The 19680-nt window shown below is 41.7% G+C and overlaps 1 protein-coding gene across 1 annotated transcript in view; it reads left to right on the top strand.

Moving 5' to 3' along the window:
• Positions 1-19680, top strand: part of CSMD1 (CUB and Sushi multiple domains 1) — a 1658099-nt gene that overhangs the window by 1471966 nt on the left and 166453 nt on the right. The window contains exons 41-42 of the mRNA XM_052661250.1: positions 3723-3932; positions 14837-15025. Coding sequence (XP_052517210.1) covers positions 3723-3932; positions 14837-15025 — 399 coding nt within the window. The remainder of the gene's footprint in view (positions 1-3722; positions 3933-14836; positions 15026-19680) is intronic.

Here is a 19680-nt window from a genome sequence, read left to right as displayed (position 1 = left end):
TCTGTCTCTTTCAATCCCTCTCTCTCCTTCTTTTTTCTTTGCTTCCAAATTTCTTTCAACTGAACATATTTACTGAGATTTATAAAGAAAATGATTTAGCTTATGGAGGTCTCTCCAACAGAGACATGCTTGGCATTTTTTCATATTTACAGGAATGTTTTAAATGAATAGCTTTGTTGCACGTCTGTCATCTGTGGTACTTTGCCGGGGTCCAGCCCCGGTGGATCCAGGGTGATTCGAAGGTGGGGATGGAGTCAGCATCCTTGGAAAAATACATATTTAATTACAGATATATAGAGAGATTAGAAACGGATAGTGTAGTAGGAAGATTAGTGGAGAAAAAGAGGATGAATAACTTGGATTACGTGGAATAGCATCCATGCTCCAGATGGGAATTCAGCCAGAAAAACGGGAGCAAGAAAGAAGCGACATGGGGGAATCAGTCTTTTCAGAAACTGATCCGATTTCTTTATTTTTGGGTTTGCTTATATACCTTTTGTTACACATAGGGATGAATACAGAGTCACGCGGGGGTCAGCAGTCCTGACCTTTATCAAAATCAGGTGCTTCACATAAAAAGGTCTTAGGGATTTTATGATCCTTTCTTTCTGATAACCAAAAAACTGATTTCTTCCAAGGGTGTTTTTTCTTAAACCAGGCACCACCCTCCAAATAAAGTTACATTCCTATAGGGTGAGGGTGTAGTGAGTTATAATCAAGAAAGGAATCCATTTAACCCAAGGTTAACACGATTAATCTTAAAGGTTAATACTTATTTCTCCTATATGCTTAAAGGTTAATACTTATTTCTCCTATATGTTAGTTATATTCATTATTAGGTCAGGGAGCATGGAGATTTAGCAGCAAACATCAGCCCAACAAATGAAAATCCTTTCACCAATGTTCCCCTTAAGATCTACTTAGTCTTAAGATAGTGATAAAGTTACATTTTTACATAGCAAGGACACAGTGATTTATAACAAAGTACAGTGATCTATTACAAAAGAGAAAATTCATTAACTCAAAAAGTCTAGTATTGCTAACCTTAAAAACTACTATATTTCCTTTTCTATATTCCAAATACATTGATTAATATATTCCCAGGTGCCTATGGATATGGAAGCCTGGCGGCAATCATTGACTCAACAAGAAGAAAAAGCCCTATGCTAATTAAGACTCTCAAAATACTCCAAAACTCTCTGTGCTGTTTATGGTTAAGAGGTAGTAAACAATCATGTGGCAGGAGTATGGATAATCCTGTCACACAAGCTAGTCTGTCAGCAGAGAGGTTTGACCTAAGACACCCTTGTCCCACCCAGAGCAGGGAATTAGCAGCAATTATTGACACAACAAATGAAAAACCCTTCACCAATATAATTCCTAATCAACCCACTATACGAATAATTTCCAACTCCCCAAAAGAATGTGCCTTTAGTAAGTCTAAAACATCTTGTGCCTCTCAGGTTGGGAGGCTGTAAACAATCACATGTGGCCAGACGAACCTATACAGGTGGGCTAGATAACCTTCAGAGGAGTCCGTAAGCCGAAACACTCTTATCATACCCAGGAATTTTTATTGCCTTGGAGCTGCAAGTTAACTCCTTCTCCGAGAGAAATGATGATGGGGGAGAGCCCCCCGTGTAGTCAGAGGCGTAGGTGAGAGCATAAAACAGACTCTGGTTTTGGGGTAGATGCTCGGGAACAGGGGGTTTCCTGAGGCTTGATCATGCCTTTGCGTATGCCAGGCCTCCTTCCTCCTGACCTTTGCCATGGGCGGAGTTCCTCACGCTGGCCCCCGGCAGTGCCTGCCATTAGAACAGTCAGGCCAGCCCCAGGCTGGCCTGTTCCATCCCTCCCTGCTCTTGTGTTGTTGTATATACACTTGGACTGTGTGACAGAAACTAAGTTGCTCATTCTAAAAATGACCAAGGTTTTGTAGCCTTGTTAAAGACCTTTCACTGAAAGTCTTTCTTTTGCTTTTTACTTTTGAGTCTCTTCCTGAAATATTCTGAAATTCCTTCCAATTTTCTCTATCAAACTAGGATGAAAATTTTAATACAAAATAATTTTCTCCAAAAATTTGTAATATTTGTAACATCATGAGATACTTAGCTTTTGTCTAGCATGTTTCCATGTTAAACCAGAGAACATAAGTTTTCTGTCCATCAGAGTTGGTGTCAGTCTAACTCTGCCTGTCTCTGTGTTACCTGGGACATCACACCCAGCCTTCCTGTACCTTATTCTGCTCACTTGTGAAATAACGGTAATAACAGTGGTCACCTTGGTAAACTGAATCCCGAGTGTGGTAATGGACTTTCACTGTGTCCAACCAGAAAAGCCTTATTCACGCTTTTGTTCCTCCTAACAAAGTTTTCTCCATAATTGATAAAATTGTGTTTCTTGGAGAATTTTAAAATTTATTGAGTAGCTTTAGGTTGTTCTTCCCTATTACTCTTTTCATGAGCTTTTATTCTTTTCTTTTCTTTTTACTGATTTCAGACTTTTGTTACCTATATTTTCCATCAATACTAAGTAGATATGATGGCTTTACATTTTCTCAGCATTTCTGCTTAAGTAAGGTAATCTTTGCAAACATGATCTTTAATATAACAATATCTTTAATTTCCTAAAGCCTATATATATATATATCTTGATAGATGAAAAGATCTTTATATATATGGATAGATGGATAAAAAGAGCTTTATATATATATATATATATATAGAGAGAGAGAGAGAGAGAGAATATATATATTCTTATATATACATATATATAAAAAGAGAAGAATAACACAAAATAAAGCTTTCCTCACATGCTGAAAGAGTGATCCACAATAGCTGTTGGTTTTCTTAGTTTAGGCTTTATAAACCCAACTTAATTGCCTTGATTTATGCAAAAACTACTATCTTTGGCATTCTGAATAAAGCTTCAAGTGAATTAAGAAGTATTTTAGGAACAATAGTCAAATTTTCAAACATGCCACAATACCACAGGAAATAGCTCTAAGTTATTTTGATTCTCTTCTAAATTATCAATAGTAGCTTATCTGGTACACTGCTAGATATTATGCCAGTAACGTGGGTCCTTTGGACAGCCTTGGCCTCTTGTTAAAATGGATTCAGTTGTGAGAGTCAGAGTGGCGTTTACCACAGCAGCTTTCTTGCAAACGTCAGTAATTGGCATTGCAGGCACCACACATTCAAAACAATCAGTTTTCAAACTAAGAGCTTTCTTGTGAGATGGTATGAGCATCCACTTAAAAGCCACTTCTAAAGTTTGTTGCATTTTGTTAGACCTATATTGGCTTCTTCCTTGATCAAGTTGAAAATTCACTGACAATTACAAACTTATGTTTCTGATTCGAAGGATTAAAATAGCAGCTGGACAAGAATCCCTGCCACTGTGTGCCACTGTGTGTGGATATAAGTCGCCATTCTGAGAATAACAGCTGCATGCCTCTGTGATGCAGTGCCAGTAATGTCCATATTTCACCAAAAAATTGACTTAGGAGCATTCACTGCACAAACAAAGGTCACACAGCTGGTGGGCAACAGAGGTGAAACCAAACTAAGGCTTGTTGTAATTCACAGTGTTCATGTTCCTCCACTCTGCCTCCTGGAGAGATATTGTTGGAGGAAACTAATGTGATTTTAATCTCTGTTGATAAGCATTATAAAAATTTTGATACCAGTATTCACCAGTGTTGCCTATTTTTTTCATAGGTGCACATATTCAATTTCTGAATTTTTCTACTGAAGCTAATCATGATTACCTTGAAATTCAAAATGGCCCTTACCACACCAGCCCGATGATCGGGCAGTTCAGCGGCCCCGACCTACCCAGCGCCCTGCTGAGCACCACTCATGAGACGCTCATCCACTTCTACAGTGACCACTCGCAGAACCGACCGGGGTTTAAACTCACTTACCAAGGTAAGAATCATACCACACCTGGGGATGCATCTGACACTTACATTGTGTGGAAGCATAAATATCCAAGCTGGTTAAAATCTTGCACAGCTGGAGAGTCCCGAGTGGAGCACAGCTTTCTGGTGGGAATGGAGTCTTCGCCAGGCTTCACACAGGTCAGGACCCAGACGCCAGGAGCAGGTCACACACTGCTTCACCAGGGTCCCTTCTGTCTCCCTCCAGTGGCCACATCACCACCTGGGACCCTCTTAGCCCCATCATCACATAGCCTTGTCACCTGTCACTGCGTCCTCTTGGCCACATGCAGGTGTTACCCCTTCAGGACTATGGAACAAGGGGTCTCTTTGATCCTGGGGGGCCTCCACCTGCAGCAGCTCACAGCAGGATTTCAGTTCCCGGCCAGAGACTGAGGCCAGGCCACAGAAGTGAGAGTGTTGAATCCTGGCCACTCGACCACCAATGACAGCAGCAAAGCCCTGGCTTGTTGGTTTTGTCGAAATAAATGTCCACAAAGAGACAAAGTAGTGAAACATGTAAAGGGTACTAGGAGGAAAAGGAGTATGTGTGGATAGACACCGGGTGGGCTCAGAGAGGGAGTAACACCCTCGGGTGGTCTGAATCGCTTACACGGGCCTTTCTTCTGGCTTTCCCTGGCCAATCACCTGGCTCTGAGTCCATGTCTTGAGCATCTCAGGGTCCTCCCCTGTGTGCATGTGCATCTCTTAGCCAAGATGGGTTCCAGTGCAGAGGCCTGTGGGTAGGTTGGCATCATCTGCTGTGGGGTGAGGTGCCCTTTCTTTTGACCACCGGGGGGTCTTTTCTGCACCTATGTAGTCAGGAAGATCTCCTTGACCTCAAGAGAAGGTCTCTCCATCTCTCATTTGGGCAGGGCTCAGCTCCCTTCTGTCTCCACTGTGACTGTTGGCTTAAGTGTCCACTGGGGCGAAGTCCAGCATTTGCCCTGCCCCTGTTGTTATTCCTTCTGGAAATGTAAAGAGGAGGCTGACTGTAACATCTAAGCTGGAGCCCATCTATCTCCTGCCTCATGTCCACAAGGGAAGGGGATCTGACCCTGTCTATCATGCATTTAAGCTTTCTCTCAGCTCAAAGTAATGACCTTGTGTACTCTTCAAGCCGTGTTCAAGTTATGTCGGTGGGGGGTGGGGGAGCAGTGGGGGAAGGAGAAAGATAAGAGAGGGAATGAACTTTATGTGTTCTTAAACCATCAAAATATGAGATCTCTAATAAAAATTAGAATCTACCATCATCAAAGCATTTCTGACATGTGAAAAAGTTCAAAGTTTTCATTTCATACACAATAATTTAGCTGGCCTTTTCTTCAATGTTGTTAATTCAAATGAAGTAAAAAAAAAATGTGAAAAGTGGAGTCTTTTTTAACATGGCAATATCGCTTGATTTTTTTTAATTTTATAGACTGCCCTGGAAAATATTTAATATTTCATTACTAAAAGAGGATGGCATTTTGTGTTGAACTTTCAGACCTTGTTACTTCAGTTGTTACTTAAAGTATAAATTTACATTTCCAGGATTTGAGTGTCTTAAAATAGGAATCCATGTGTGTGTGTAGGGGGGTGGGGAAGACAGGGTGATACAGCCTAAGGAATGAGACAGGAGACCTTGCCTGGAATTCTCTGTGTCCACCTGTGTCTGTCATTCCTTCTCACCTGGACCCCACTGTGTCTCAGCAAGGGTGTCAAGTGCCACTGGAAGGCTGGTGTGTGTGCCCACGTACGTAGAGAACAGTGGAGAGACACAGTTTCCCAGGCTAGCATAGAGGCCTGCGTGCACCTCTGCTCTTCCTCCTTTTGGAGATGAGAGAATGGTCTCTTTCTTGCAGACAACCCCTCCCATGCACTAGGCCCTAAAATGTGTCTTTCTATTCTTTCCAGGGCGTTTAAGGTAGGAACTGGGGCTTCCCTAATGGTTTAGATGGTGAAGAATTGCCTGAAATGCAGGAGACAGGGCTTCAATCCCTGGCTCAGGAAGATCCCCTGGAGGAGGGCATGGCAACCCATTCCAGTAATCTTGCCTGGAGAATCCCATGGACAGAGAAGCCTGGTGGCCACAGTCCGTGGGATCCCAAAGAGTCAGATATGACTGAGTGACTAACACTTTCACTTTTCTCCAGGTGGGAATTATCTTCCCTTCATTGCTTTTCCAGTGGCTGTTCCTCTTTCTCCTTTGAGTTTAAATACAGTCAAGTTCCTCTCTGTCACACACACACACCCCTACTTATGTTTAATTCTAATGACCCCTTCAGCTCCCACTTTCTCAGAAGAACTGTGGAGGAATCATCTCCTCCAGCTCTCCCTGAGTCTCCTCCTCTTCCCACTTCTGCCCACCCACATATACCGTCAACACGCCTGTAGTTACACAGTCATCCAGGTCTGCAGGTTTTTGTGTCATCTGAGGTTCTCCAGTGGGTGATGGGACCCGCCCATGACAGCTCAGCAAGAGGAGGACTAGCACAAGTTTGTGAGTACACACGTCCCACGGGCTCCCAGACGCCTGCGAGAACCCAGCCAAGCGTCACTCACAGGAGAGGCTAGAACTCAGGGGGTTAGCTAGCTTCTGAAGCTAAAACAAGGGAGAAAGGGGTTCAGGATTCCAGGAAGAGAGGCAGCAATGGGAAGAAGACCAGGAATCTGTAGTTTGTGAGGGTTGTTGAGTGAAGTTTGTTGTGTTGATTTATTTATCTTTCAAAACATTTATAGGAGTATAGCTGTTTTACAATGTTAGTTTCTTCTGTATAGCAAAGTGCAACAGCTACATGTGTACATAAACCCCTCTGTTTTGGATTTCCGTCCCATGCAGGTCACCACAGAGCACTGAACAGGGTTCCCTGTGCTGTGCAGGAGGTTCTCATCAGTGATCTGTTTTATACACGGCGTCAGTACTGTGCTGATTTAACCCCACTCCTTTTCTCTGAGAAGACTTTAGGGAGCCTCCTCTTAGCACAAGAGTGAGAGACTTCTCTGCACATGTACATTCTATCTGTCAAAATAATTTCCTTCTCAAAAGAAGACCCTGTGCCCCGCTCTTAGAGCTTCCCCCTGCATCTGCTGGTTCTCAAAACACCCCATGTTGTACTGAGCAAACACAGGTGTAGCTCTCTCGGAATCTCCCACAAGGACTCCAAGGGCCTGATGGAGTCAACACCATCTCCTGTCTAGGAGGTGAGGGATCTCTATGCACTGACCCTGAACAGAAATTTGGGAACAGAGTTACAGAGGAGAAAGAAAGAGTGGCTTTATTTCCTTGTCAGACAAAAAGGAAACACTGTAGGCTAGAACCTCAATAACTGCACCCACCCCCCTCCCTGGGGAATAGGGAGAGGTTATATAGTCAGGACTTGGGGTTGGGAGTAAGTGATAAGGATCAAGGCAGTAATAGTCTTACATTCTTCTTTCTACTGCAAAGTTTCAAAACTGTCACAACACTGGGTTTGGTGGACTCCAAGGGCAGGGTTGCTGGTAAGATGAGGGTGTGTGCAGGGTCTCAGGTGGATCTAATCTCCCTTATGGCAGAAAGTGAAGAGGAACTAAAGAGCCTCTTGATGAAAGTGGAAGAGGAGAGTGAAAAAGCTGACTTAAAACTCAACATTTAAAAAACTAAGATCATGGCATCCAGTCCCATCACTCCATGGCAAATAATGGGGAAACAATGAAAACTGACAGAATTTATTTTCTTGGGCTCCAAAATCATTGCAGATGATGACTGCAGCCATGAAATGAAAAGAGCTTGCTCTTTGGAAGAAAAGCTATGATCATCCTAGACAGCATATTAAAGGCAGATACATTACTTTGCCTACAAAGGTCCATCTACTCAAAGCTATGGTTTTTCCAGTAGTCATGTATGGATGTGAGAGTTGGACTATAAAGAAAGGTGAGTGCTGAAGCACTGATGCTTTGAAACTATGGTGTTGAGAAGACTCTTGAGTGTTCCTTGGACTGCAAGGAGATCACACCTTAAGACACCTGAGAAGACACTAGTCAGTCTTAAAGGAAATCAGTCCTGAATATTCACTGGAAGGACTGATGCTGAAGCTGAAACTCCAATACTTTAGCCACCTGATGCAAAGAACTGACTCACTGGAAAAGACTCTGATGCTAGGGAAGATTGAAGGCAGGAGGAGGAGATGACAGAGGATGAGATGGTTGGATGGCATCACCAACTAGATGTACATGAGTTTGAGCAAGCTCTAGGAGCTGGTGATGAACAGGGAAGCCTGGGTGCTGCAGTCCATGGGGTTGCAAAGTGTTGGACTGAATTGAACTGAATCTCCGGGAATTTCTCTGGTCCCTATAATCTTGCCTCAGGAGGTGGTTTCATGACTGTTCCTCCTTTGATCAGCAACTGTTTCAGTCTGCCCTTTGGAACTCAGGGACACCATAGAAGCTGAAGAAATGGGGGACAAAAGCACCTCAATGTCTGGGAGCCCCATAGGGCCCCACTCAGTCTCAGTTAGAGGAGTCCTGTGGGTGCGATCTGACCTGGGCCTTGCTGTTAACACAGGTTTACTGAGAACTAAACTGCTCCTGTACATGTGACTGCTTGAGTCTATGTGCTGGTGCTAAGTCACTTCTAAGTCATGTCTGATTCTTTGCGACCCTCTGGACTATAGCCCGCCAGGCTCCTCTGTCCATGGGATTCTCCAGGCAAGAATACTGGAGTGGATTGCCATATCCTCCTGCAGGGGAGCTTTCCAACCCAGAGACTGAACCTGTGTCTCTTATGTCTCCTTCACTGACAGGTGGGTTCTTTACTACTAGTGCCACCTTGGAAAGAGAGTCAAAAAGGAACATGTGAAATGTGCAAAACACCCCAGACAAGACACTGAGAAACCAGAGAAGAAAGTGAACTCACAGAGGTAGCAGTGGAGAAGATGCAAAGCCGTGTGTTCCTAGAAAGCGGGGAAAATTCATGTGCTGAACTCAGATTTTGCCCTTCCCACCGATGTTTGTGGAGGGGAAGAAACACATTTCCCCTATTTTTCTAGATTCTTTTCTGAGATCACCCCCCTGTAAAAACATGAGAGGTGGGGGGAAGAAACACATTTCCCCTCTTTTTCTAGATTCTTTTCTGAGATCACCCCCCTGTAAAAACATGAGAGGTGAGCAGGGTAGCACGGGCATGGTTGTCATGCGGACTGAGCTTGTTTTCTTCTCCACCGATAAGTGTCTAGAGATTTAGCCACCTTTCTCTTCCTGGAGCAGAGAAAGGACACCCTTACTTACTAAGGGAGTTTTCCCTCATAGATGTAAATGTCTCCTATAAATGACTAACTTCTACTCTGTTTCCAAAGATACCCCCATGTCTGCAGCTCCTTAAGGATAACCAACTCGCGATAATCCTCACACCAAGGAGGCATATTTTGGGGCAGCAAATTCTTCTCCTTTTCATTTGCTTACATGTAGGTTCATCTTTCTTTAAATTAAAAAAGAAGCCATTGTGAGGATCACAGTGTCAGCAGTGTTCTTCTCTGGGCTTCTTCCTCTTATCTTCCATCCATCAAAGCTAGCTGTGGTGACTTAAAATCCAGTCTGTGGGCCTCCCCTGGCAGTCCAGGGGTTAACAGTCAGCGATTCCACTGCAAGGGGCACAGGGTCCATCCCTGGTCGGGGAACTATGATGCAGCACGCTGCACAGCACAAAAATACTTTTAAAATTTAAATAAATTAACCTCCAATTAAATACATTTATATTTTAAAAAAATTGAATAAAACAAAATCCAATTTGTAAATTTACAGATCCAGCTTTCACATGATTAGGTGATCATCAAGAAAATAAAAGAAACAACACTCAAATAAATCTGAAATTGTGCTAGCATCACTGTCATCTTTCTGAGTCACAGATCTTAACAAGTTGTAGTGCCAATGTAGGCAATTAGTTGATATAATTGAAAGACATACAAATAAATAAAAAAGAATGAGAACATGAATATGAGGTGTTCAGATTTCTTGTAGAGTATCTTAGCCGACTGGGGTGAAACTTAATTAGATAGTTTGTCATTGTATAAAATTCATAAGCTGGCCAAATGACACACTCTGATGTGTGTGTCATATAGAAATTCCTAGGTTCCACTTGAGATTTATAAGTTAAGCTTATGATTAATAACTCATAAGAAGATGCATAAATCATGCAGATAATTCTTGTCATTCTCAGTGATGTCTGTGTATACCCCTTATTACTAAGCCTTCTCATTTATTTATGACCATATAAAGGTCAAAAATGTTACTAGTACATGTAGCTGTCTTGAAGTTAAATGACTTATACAGAACTTGAGACGTGAAAGATGAATCGTGTTAAATAAAATTGAGTTCAGACACCCTACTTCTAAGTCAAAAACTGGAAGATGGCTGATAGGATGAAGATATTTATCAACTGATTAGATATCAGTCAGAAAATATAATAGGTATTAGAAAGATGACTACATGGTTCCACCTGCTGCCACATCCAGTGCCTATAATTTAAACACTTGATGCAAATACCACTTAAGACTGACAGACGTGAATAATGATTATTTTCTCAGATCCAAACAAACGCTTCTCCTGAAAAAGAGAAATTCTAAGTGTTGTCTTCTTCTTATAGTATAGGTATGAACTTATTGGTACTGACATCGTTTTTCATGGTATTTGCAAAATGTTACCATATTGAGACTTTCGTTGTCATTGTTGTTCAGTCACTAAGTTTTGTCCAACTCTGCATCCCTATGGACTGTAGCCTGCCAGGCTCCTGTGACTGTGGGATTTTCCAGGCAAGAATACTGGAGTGAGTTGCCATTTCCTTCACCAGGGGATCTTCCTGGACCAAGGATTGAACTCATGTTTCCTGCATTGGCAGGCGGATTCTTTACCACTGAGTCACCTGGGATACCCATTAAGATTCTTAGGACTTTCTTTTCCTTTTCTTTTGTGAGACTTGACATTTTGGAGAAGTTGAGTACTTGTCTTCCTTCCTTCCTTCCTTCCTCTTCTCCTCCATCTTTCTTTCTCTCTCTTTCTTTATGTCTCTTACATTATAAAGCATAATTGTTAGATGCCAAAAAGCTTAAAGATAATTTTAAGTGCTTTAGCCATAAGTGGTAAAAACATATTTTTTTCCTCTTGCTATACGTGCTGCTGCTGCTTCTGCTGCTAAGTCGCTTCAGTCGGGTCCGACTCTGTGCGACCCCATAGACGGCAGCCCACCAGGCTCCCCCGTCCCTGGGATTCTCCAGGCCAGAATACTGGAGTGGGTAGCAGTTCCCTTCTCCAGGGGATCTTCCCCAACCCAGGGATCAAACCCAGGTCTCCCGAATTGTGGGCAAATTCTTTACCCTCTGAGCCACCAGAGAACTATGATAGTTCTTTGGAAGGAATGATGCTGAGGCTGAAACTCCAGTACTTTGGCCACCTCATGCGAAGAGTTGACTCATTGGAAAAGACTGTGATGCTGGGAGGGATTGGGGGCAGGAGGAAAAGGGGATGACAGAGGATGTGATGGCTGGATGGCATCACTGACTCGATGGATGTGAGTCTGAGTGAACTCCAGGAGTTGGTGATGGACAGGGAGGCCTGGCATGCTGCAATTCATGGGGTCACAAAGAGTCAGATACGACTGAGCGACTGAACTGAACTGAATATGCATAGTTAGTGAAATATTCACAACTAAAAACAGAATTAATTGGGATTGCAAAATCTTAAGAAAACACTGAAATGAGCTGTGGTTTTTTTTTTTTTTTCACCTGGAATATGATTTGTGAGATGAAGAATGGGTCCTAGTTTTTAAAACCATGGCTGTGTCCACTTGAGAAGTGTGTCCTAATTCCTCTTCTGTGGCCTGGTCCAATTATTCGCGAGATTCTCCCTCATGAGAGCTATAGACTGTGAACACAATGAGCATGCTGGGATGATGACCCCCAGGCTCCTCTCATTGAACCCCCACCTCGTCTCAGAGACCCAGCTTCCTATGTCCTTGGGCCTCTGCTGCTACTAAAAGGTCTTCCTTTCTCGGTTATTACCTGGCTGTATCTTCTCCTCACTCAGATCTCAAGTTCAAGGCTACATGTTCAAGGAAGCAGGTTTTGATCACCCTCACTTAAACCTCCATCCCAGTTCCCCCCACCCCCAACCTTTATTTTAGTCCTTTAACAACAGTTTACACAACTTAGTTATTTTATGTAATTACCAACATGTTGACTTATTTGTGTCTGTTTCCCTAAATAGAATGTAAGCTTTCTGAAAGCAGGATCCGTTTCTGTCTAGTTTCCATTTATAACATAGCAGACACTCAATACAGGGCTTCCCTGGTGATGCAGTGGCAGAGAGTCTGCCTGCCAATGCAGTGGACGCAGGAGACACATCATCGATCCCTAGGTCGGAAAGAAGGAAATGGCAACCCACTCCAGTATTCTTGCCTGGAAAATTCCTTGAACAGAGGAGCGTGGTGAGCTGCAGTCCATGGGGTTGCAAAAGAGTCAGAGTCAACTTAGCTACTAAACAAGAAGACACTCAATACATTATTTTTAAAAATATAAATGTATTTATTTTAATTGGAGGCTAATTACTTTACACTATTGCATTGGTTTTGCCATACATCAAGATGAATCATTATTTTTATTTTTCTCAGTGTATAAGTAGGTAATAAAAACTATAGTCCTGCCTACCTGGGCTGGTTTTCTCTCTCTCTCTGTTTTAAAGCCCTTTAATCCCCATACAGGAAAGCTGTATGGTACCATTAAAAAAGAAAGAAAGAAAATATCTTTCTTCTAATCAAGGGTAACCCAGAGTTTTTGGACTTAATACCATGGGGCTGCTAAAGGCAACTTAAACTTCCATTTTCAATCCCTTTCACAGATGTTAGATGATGAGTAGAAACAGGCTAATTTCATACATCCCTAAACAGAACTTGAATGTCTTTCTTAAATTATACCACAAACCACATAATGTGTAGCGAAATGCATCATGGGACTTGTTATTAGCATGTGTGATGAACACGTGGAAAGTGTGTGTGAATCTTTGTTAAATGCTATTTCACATGATGGCTCATCTGGAATCTCTGTTACCTGTTACCTCCTTTATAATGTGCCATGATAACTGATTCTTGTGTTGATACCCAAAGCCCCACTAGAGCATAAACAGAATCTCCCAGGGAGGATGGAGTGATGTTGAACAAGGTTTTATTTGATTTTTGTCCCATGAAAACTGGAAATCCATTTCTGATGGTTTTTGCTTTTTAAGTTTAATTATTAGCAGCCATATTTGATGTATTTATTAGAGGACTCATTTCACCAACAGAGCTCATAGTATTTCGGGTAAAACAAGAATGAGAACAAGCTGCTGACCCCAGTGGAAAAGAGCATAATGAAGAAGGAAACTGGCTGATAGTTGGAACACACCATGGGGTTCTCTGTTCTTTTTCTGAGCACTTGTCTGTAAGGTAATGGTAGACTCAAACAGCAGTATCTCAAGGAAGGAAACCATGCATTCGACAGGGCATAGCAGGCATGGTGAGAGAGCACAATGACCAAGCGCAGTGAACTACACATTATAGAAAGGCTGTACTGGGGCGTTCCCTGGTGGCCCAGAGGCTACGGCTCTGTGCTTTCACTGCCAGAGCCCAGGGGCTCACTCCCCGGCCGGGGGACTGAGACCCACAAGCCACATGGTGTAGCTAAAACAGGGGAAGCGTAAATAAACAAATAAAGGATTGTACTGGTAGTAATAGCTAGGTATGACACTACACTATTTTTTAAGGAAAAAAACTAAGAAAAAGGAAAGATTTTATTTGCACTGAACATTAATTGAACTAAACAAAACAATAACATGTTTTCTAGTTAGAAGCACTTGGTAGGAGAGCTGGGGTAATTTTCTTTTAAATTAAAAGAAAATTGTTAGGTCTGTGTTCACCTGACATTCTTTACAAGCACTTTTTGTTTGTTTGCACTTCTAGTTTTGATTAAATTCCTCTCATACATTTTCTTCCCAAGGTATGCCTTGTCAAATTTATTTTTAGTATGTACCACATAACTTCTAAAGTGCACAATATGTCTTCACTAAATGCAAATTCTTATGATTTTACTACTAAAAATAAGTACTGTTTTACATTGTTGTTGTTCAGTTGCTAAGTCATGTCTGACTCCTTGTGACTCTGTGGCCTGCAGCGTACCAGGTTTCCCTGTCCTTTACTATCTCCCAGAACTGGCTCAAACTCATGTCCACTGAGTCGGTGATGCCCTCCAACTATCTCATCCTTTATCATCCTCTTCTCCTCCCGCCCTCAACCTGTGTCAACATCAGGGTCTTTTCCAATGAGTCGGCTCTTCACATCAGGTGGTCAAAGTATAGAAGCTTCAGTATCAGTCCTCCCAATGAATATTCAGGGTTGATTTCCTTTAGGATGGACTGGTTTGATCTCCTTGCAGTCCAAGGGGCTCGCAAGTGTCTTCTCCAACACCACAATTTGAAAATATCAGTTCTTTGGTGCTTAGCCTGCTTTATGGTCCAGCTTTCACATCCATCCGTGACTACTGGAAAAACCATAGTTTTGACTAGGGGAACCTTTGCTGGCAACGTGATGTCTTTGCTTTTTAATATGCTGCTTTGGGGTTTGTCTTAGTTTCCTTATCTTCCTTGCCAGGAGCAAGCATCTTTTAATTTCTTGGCTTGCTTCACCATCAGCAGTGATTTTGGAGACTAAGAATATAAAATCTGTCACACTTCTACTTTTCCCCTGCTATTTACCATGAAGTGATGCGACTGGATGATAATGGGTATCTTAGTAAAGATTTCATAAAATTTATATCTGAAAAGTTCATGCTAAGAAGCTGTATGTCATCCTATTCCTCCTCTAAATTCCAGACTAATTGCACTTCTTATTTATGTGCTTGTTTCTGTCTCTTTCAGCCTATGAATTACAGAACTGCCCTGACCCACCACCTTTCCAGAATGGGTATATGGTCAACTCTGACTACAGTGTGGGACAATCAATATCTTTCGAGTGCTATCCTGGGTACATTTTAATTGGCCACCCAGTGCTCACCTGTCAGCACGGGATCAACAGAAACTGGAACTACCCTTTTCCAAGATGTGATGGTGGGTTAATCACTTTTCTTAAGCAGTTTCATTTTCCACATGTATACTGGTGCATGAAATATTAAATGAATGCATTCTGGAATTCATTAATTTGTTCAACCAATTTTTATTGGGACTCTATTGTATTAAACTCATTCTACTTAGTATTTCAAGAATATATCATATGTCAGTCAGTTAAAAAAAATAGGCCTTGCTTTCAAGGAGATTATAAGGTTAGCAAAATAATAAACACAAATATTTATTATGCAAAATCAGGCACGAGGATTGTTTTGATGACTGAAGGTACAAAAGACGGTGATTGCTGGGGAAGTGATTGAGGGTATTATCTTCATGGTTAGAGCAGTGTTTGGCTTTACAGTGGCTCCATCAAATTTTGGATTAAAGGGGTATTCAGTGCATATCTTACCCTAGATACTTTTTTATTGTTTAAATTTACAATAACACTGATTTGGTATCTCAGAAAACTGACTCCATTTTTGTAGTTAGATTTGAATGGCTCGTACTAGTTTGCTACTCAGAGACAGAGACCATCCCAGAGAGAAGAAACAGTGTTAGCAAAGACATCCTAGAGGAGCAGTGTTGGGGGGAAATGAAGTAGTGTCCTAGGATGGTGCTTGAGGATCAGGGTTTCTTAGAAATGCTGGAATCAGGTGATGGGAATGACCTCTAGGAGGATCTAGATTCAGTGAATATCCTTGTCTGAGTAGAAGTCACTTCTTCAAAGCTTCTCTTTGATTATCTAATTTTTACTATGACTTTGAAATTTCTACAACTTTAAGTTAAATATATCAAGTACTTTGTTTTTGAAGAATTCATCTGAAATAGAAAAGTTTGCTGTAAACCTAATATTCTAACATTATAAATACAGTATTTCTGAATGAAAATAAAATGAAATTACCAACTCTGTGGACCTTTGAAATGCTAAATACTTATATCCCAGGGGCAAAAAAAGGAAAGGTATCCAGCTGTGTTTGAATTTCTACTGTAGAAGTTAAAAAAAAAAAGCCTATAGGTAGACATTTTAAATGATATTTTTCACCTGTACGTTTCCATTCTTTATCATTATGTAAACAACTATAAAAGAAAAACATTTGCCGTCTTCTTTAAATAGTAATTTTAATCAACTACAGATTTAATAACATAAAACAGCATTTAAAAATCACTTTATAAAACTAACAATAGCAGTGGGATATCTGATATTTTTATTAAAACACTTTAAAAACTACTTTAAAAATTCATATGTTTTTATGTATAAATTGCTTTGAATTGTTAGGACTGAAATCCCTTTTTACTTGTAGTTGTTTCCTGAGTTCTTCGAATTCACATGTAATTAGGAGACTCCTTGGCTTGATATAAAAATAGAATTAAGTACTTAATTATATTTCATTGCTTTTTCAAGCCCAACTTTCCAACATGGAAATAACTGCCCATTTAGAATTATTTTGTCAGTGTAATGTTAATAAAATATATCTTTTTGGATGATATATGGTGCAGAATATTAATCAGAGTTGGCAAAACCATGAAGCTAAAGTCCTGCAGACACCCAAGACTGCCCAGGACTCCTGGTGTCACATGAAAGTCCCAGGACCACAACCACTCTAAGGGTGGATAACTCACTGGTAGGCTCACAGAACCCTGTAAGCCATCTATGCACGATTGTGGTTTATAACAGAGAAGACAAAAGTCACCCAAGGGAGACAGATGCTTGCTCCTTGGAAGAAAAGTTATGACAAACATAGACAGCATATTTAAAAGCAGAGACATCACTTTGCCCACGTAGATTCATTTAGTTAAAGCTATGGTTTTTCCAGTAGTCATGAATGGATGTGAGAGTTGGACCATAAAGAAGGCTGAGTGCTGAGGAACTGATGCTTTCAAATTGTGGTGCTGGAGAAGACTCTTGAGAGTCCCTTGGACTGCAAGGACATTGAAACACTCAGTCCTAAAGGAAATCAACCCTAAATATTCATTGAAAGGACCAATGTTGAAGCTGAAGCTCCAATTATTTGGCCACCTAATGCCAAGAATTGACTCACTTGAAAAGACCTTGATGCTGGAAAAGATCAAAGGCAGGCAGAAAAGGGGACGACAGAAGATGAGATGATTGGATAGCATCACCAACTCGATAGACATGAGTTTGAGCAAGCTCTTGGAGTTGGTGTAGGACAGGGAAGCCTGGCATGCTGCAGTCTATGGGGTGGAAAGAGTCGGACAATTTTGGGCAACTGAACAACAACAATATTAGATTAAATTCTAAAAAAATAAAAGTAACCAGGGAATATTCTTTTAAAACCAAAGGCCCTCAGGTTGGTGATTAAATGGACTTTCTTTCCCTCTTCCTCTTCCTGAGGTGGGGGTGGGGCTGAACCTCCAATCTGAGGCTGGTTCCCCTTACAACTAGCCCCAAGGCTTCAGATTTCCTAATTTCTTCATTAACATAAACTCAGGTGTGGTTGAAAGGGTCTTGTTTTGAATAACAAAAGACAATTTGATCTTTTTTTTATCACTTTGTAAATTCTAAGGGTTTTATGAGTTCTGTGCCAAAAACAGGGAGGAAGATCAAAAGGGTATTTCTTATTATTGTTGGGGAAGTGTGTAAGTTCCTCAGTTCTGTCTCATCACAACAAAAAATTGAAGTGACGGACCAGTGTTACAGCCTTGGATGGGCCAGCATTACAGCTCTTGGAGAGACCAGTGTCACAGCTCTCGGATGGACTGTGTTACAGCTCCGTTTTATTTAGAAAATAAAGGAAAATACATCCTCGAGGTGTGAGGGCATGATGACCCAAAAGATGCAAAGAGAAGAGAGAGAGAGACCCCAGGCCCTTTGGCTCCCCTTTTCATGTCTTTTTCTCCTCCCCACCCCCCAGGCCCACCCTATGTGAACTGGGCTAGCCAGAAGTGCTGTTTGTTCTACTTGAGGTCCTCACTCCATTCCTCAGACCTTCCTTTGTTCTATTTCTGCAGGTTTTCCCCTTCCTTGTCTTTTAGCCACTGCCATTCTGGCCTCCTTTTTCCTAGTCTAACTGCCTAAAATGATAAATGCCACTATTGCAGTGTCTGTTCATGTGTGTGAAGGGACTGCCTTTGTTGGCTCCCTGGTCCTGGTGTGGACGAGGGATGCCATCTGTGTGGCTCCTAGTCGTGAAGTGCAGTGTGTAATGCTCTCATGTTCTACGGTCTCTCTCCTGCTGGGCCAGGCTCCTGGGCAGACGGGTGAGCAGCTGGGAAGTACTTGAGGTTGCAGGTGGTGCAGGCCCTTCTGTGCCCAGATGCTCCCCCTTGCTGGGCTTGCTGGCTGCTCTCCACTGGAGGGGCCTTTTTGACCCTCACCCTCAGGGAGAGGATAGGGGCGGGTGCATTTCCTGTTGAGCTGGATCGCAGGTCCCTATTGCTGCAGAGATCCCTGAGATGCCGCTGGGATGTGGAAGTCAAAATACAGCTTTGGTGCCACAAAATTGAGGGGAAAGCCTCTGGGAGAAGGTGTTCGACCAGGGGAAAGGGAGGGGAAGCTTTATTCATTATGTCTTTTTATGGTCCTTCATCTTCCTCTGTAGAATAGAGGATTTTGCCTTGAGAGAATGTTTTAAGTGCATTGAGAGTATTATCACACAAGTCAAACTTCATACTTATTTAGCTTTTAACATCTTCCTTCATCACTCTGCTGAATACAGCAAGCTCTGCAATGCAGGGATGAGGTCAGCATGGTTCTCTGCTCTAGCCCCAGCTCAGCCAAGCTGCCTGGTACATAATAGACTCTCAATAAATACTCATTGAACATAGGAGTAAAAGGATTTGTTATTTGAATATCATAGATATATCATGGCAAATATACTAAGTGACCTAAAGAATATCAGAATGTATTTTATTAAAAAAATAACCATATCATTTTGCCTTTTAAGAGGTGAACACCATGTTTTTTTTTTGTTCTGTTTTTTCCCTCTCCCCATGGGAAGGGTACTACTCCATATAAAGTGGCTATACTTTAGTAAGATGCAAATTAAAAAGTAAAAATGTTGAAGGGAAATTTAGAGTTATAAAGCAATACATAATGAATAACTTCAAGTCATACATGGGATATGTCAGCCAGTGGCTTCAACACATGCTTTAAGTGTTTTCTCTTCATTGTCTCACCCATTTCCAAGCCCTCAGTTATTTGGTGTCTGTTGTTTATTGAGATCTGAGCCAGACAATGGGATTGATGAGAGGAGGTTTGATGGAGCTGTGAATATGGTCCTTGACTTCTAGTTGCTGACAGTCAAATAGTGAAGAATGGCTGTCCATGAACTGTAGTCCAGGGACAAGTATCCAAACCACAGCCACCAGGAAAGGCTGTGAGGAGGTGGTGACATTTGAGTTGAGTTTTGAAGAAGGGACCTGTTCATCTGCCAGCAAAATAGGAGAAAAGCACAAGAGCTATCCATGCAGGTGAACGAGGACATGATGTTTGCAGCTAGGAAGTATGGCATCTCCAGGGGTCCCCATGTAGTCACTTGTTGTGACTCCAGCGTGGCTTCTGGCCCTATTTTTACAGATTATAGGTATCTGTATGTTGTATTTTGCTAGCTTACAGGTCAAGGTGTATCTGTCTCCAAACCCCACTTACAATTATGCTATAAAACTTGTAAAATGTTCTCCACAGTGCCTTTAAATAA

Source organism: Budorcas taxicolor, chromosome 24 (assembly GCF_023091745.1).
Source record: "Budorcas taxicolor isolate Tak-1 chromosome 24, Takin1.1, whole genome shotgun sequence".
Lineage (NCBI taxonomy): Eukaryota > Metazoa > Chordata > Mammalia > Artiodactyla > Bovidae > Budorcas > Budorcas taxicolor.
The sequence above is the reverse complement of the archived record's forward strand: the minus strand, read 5'-3'. Positions and strand labels throughout refer to the sequence as shown.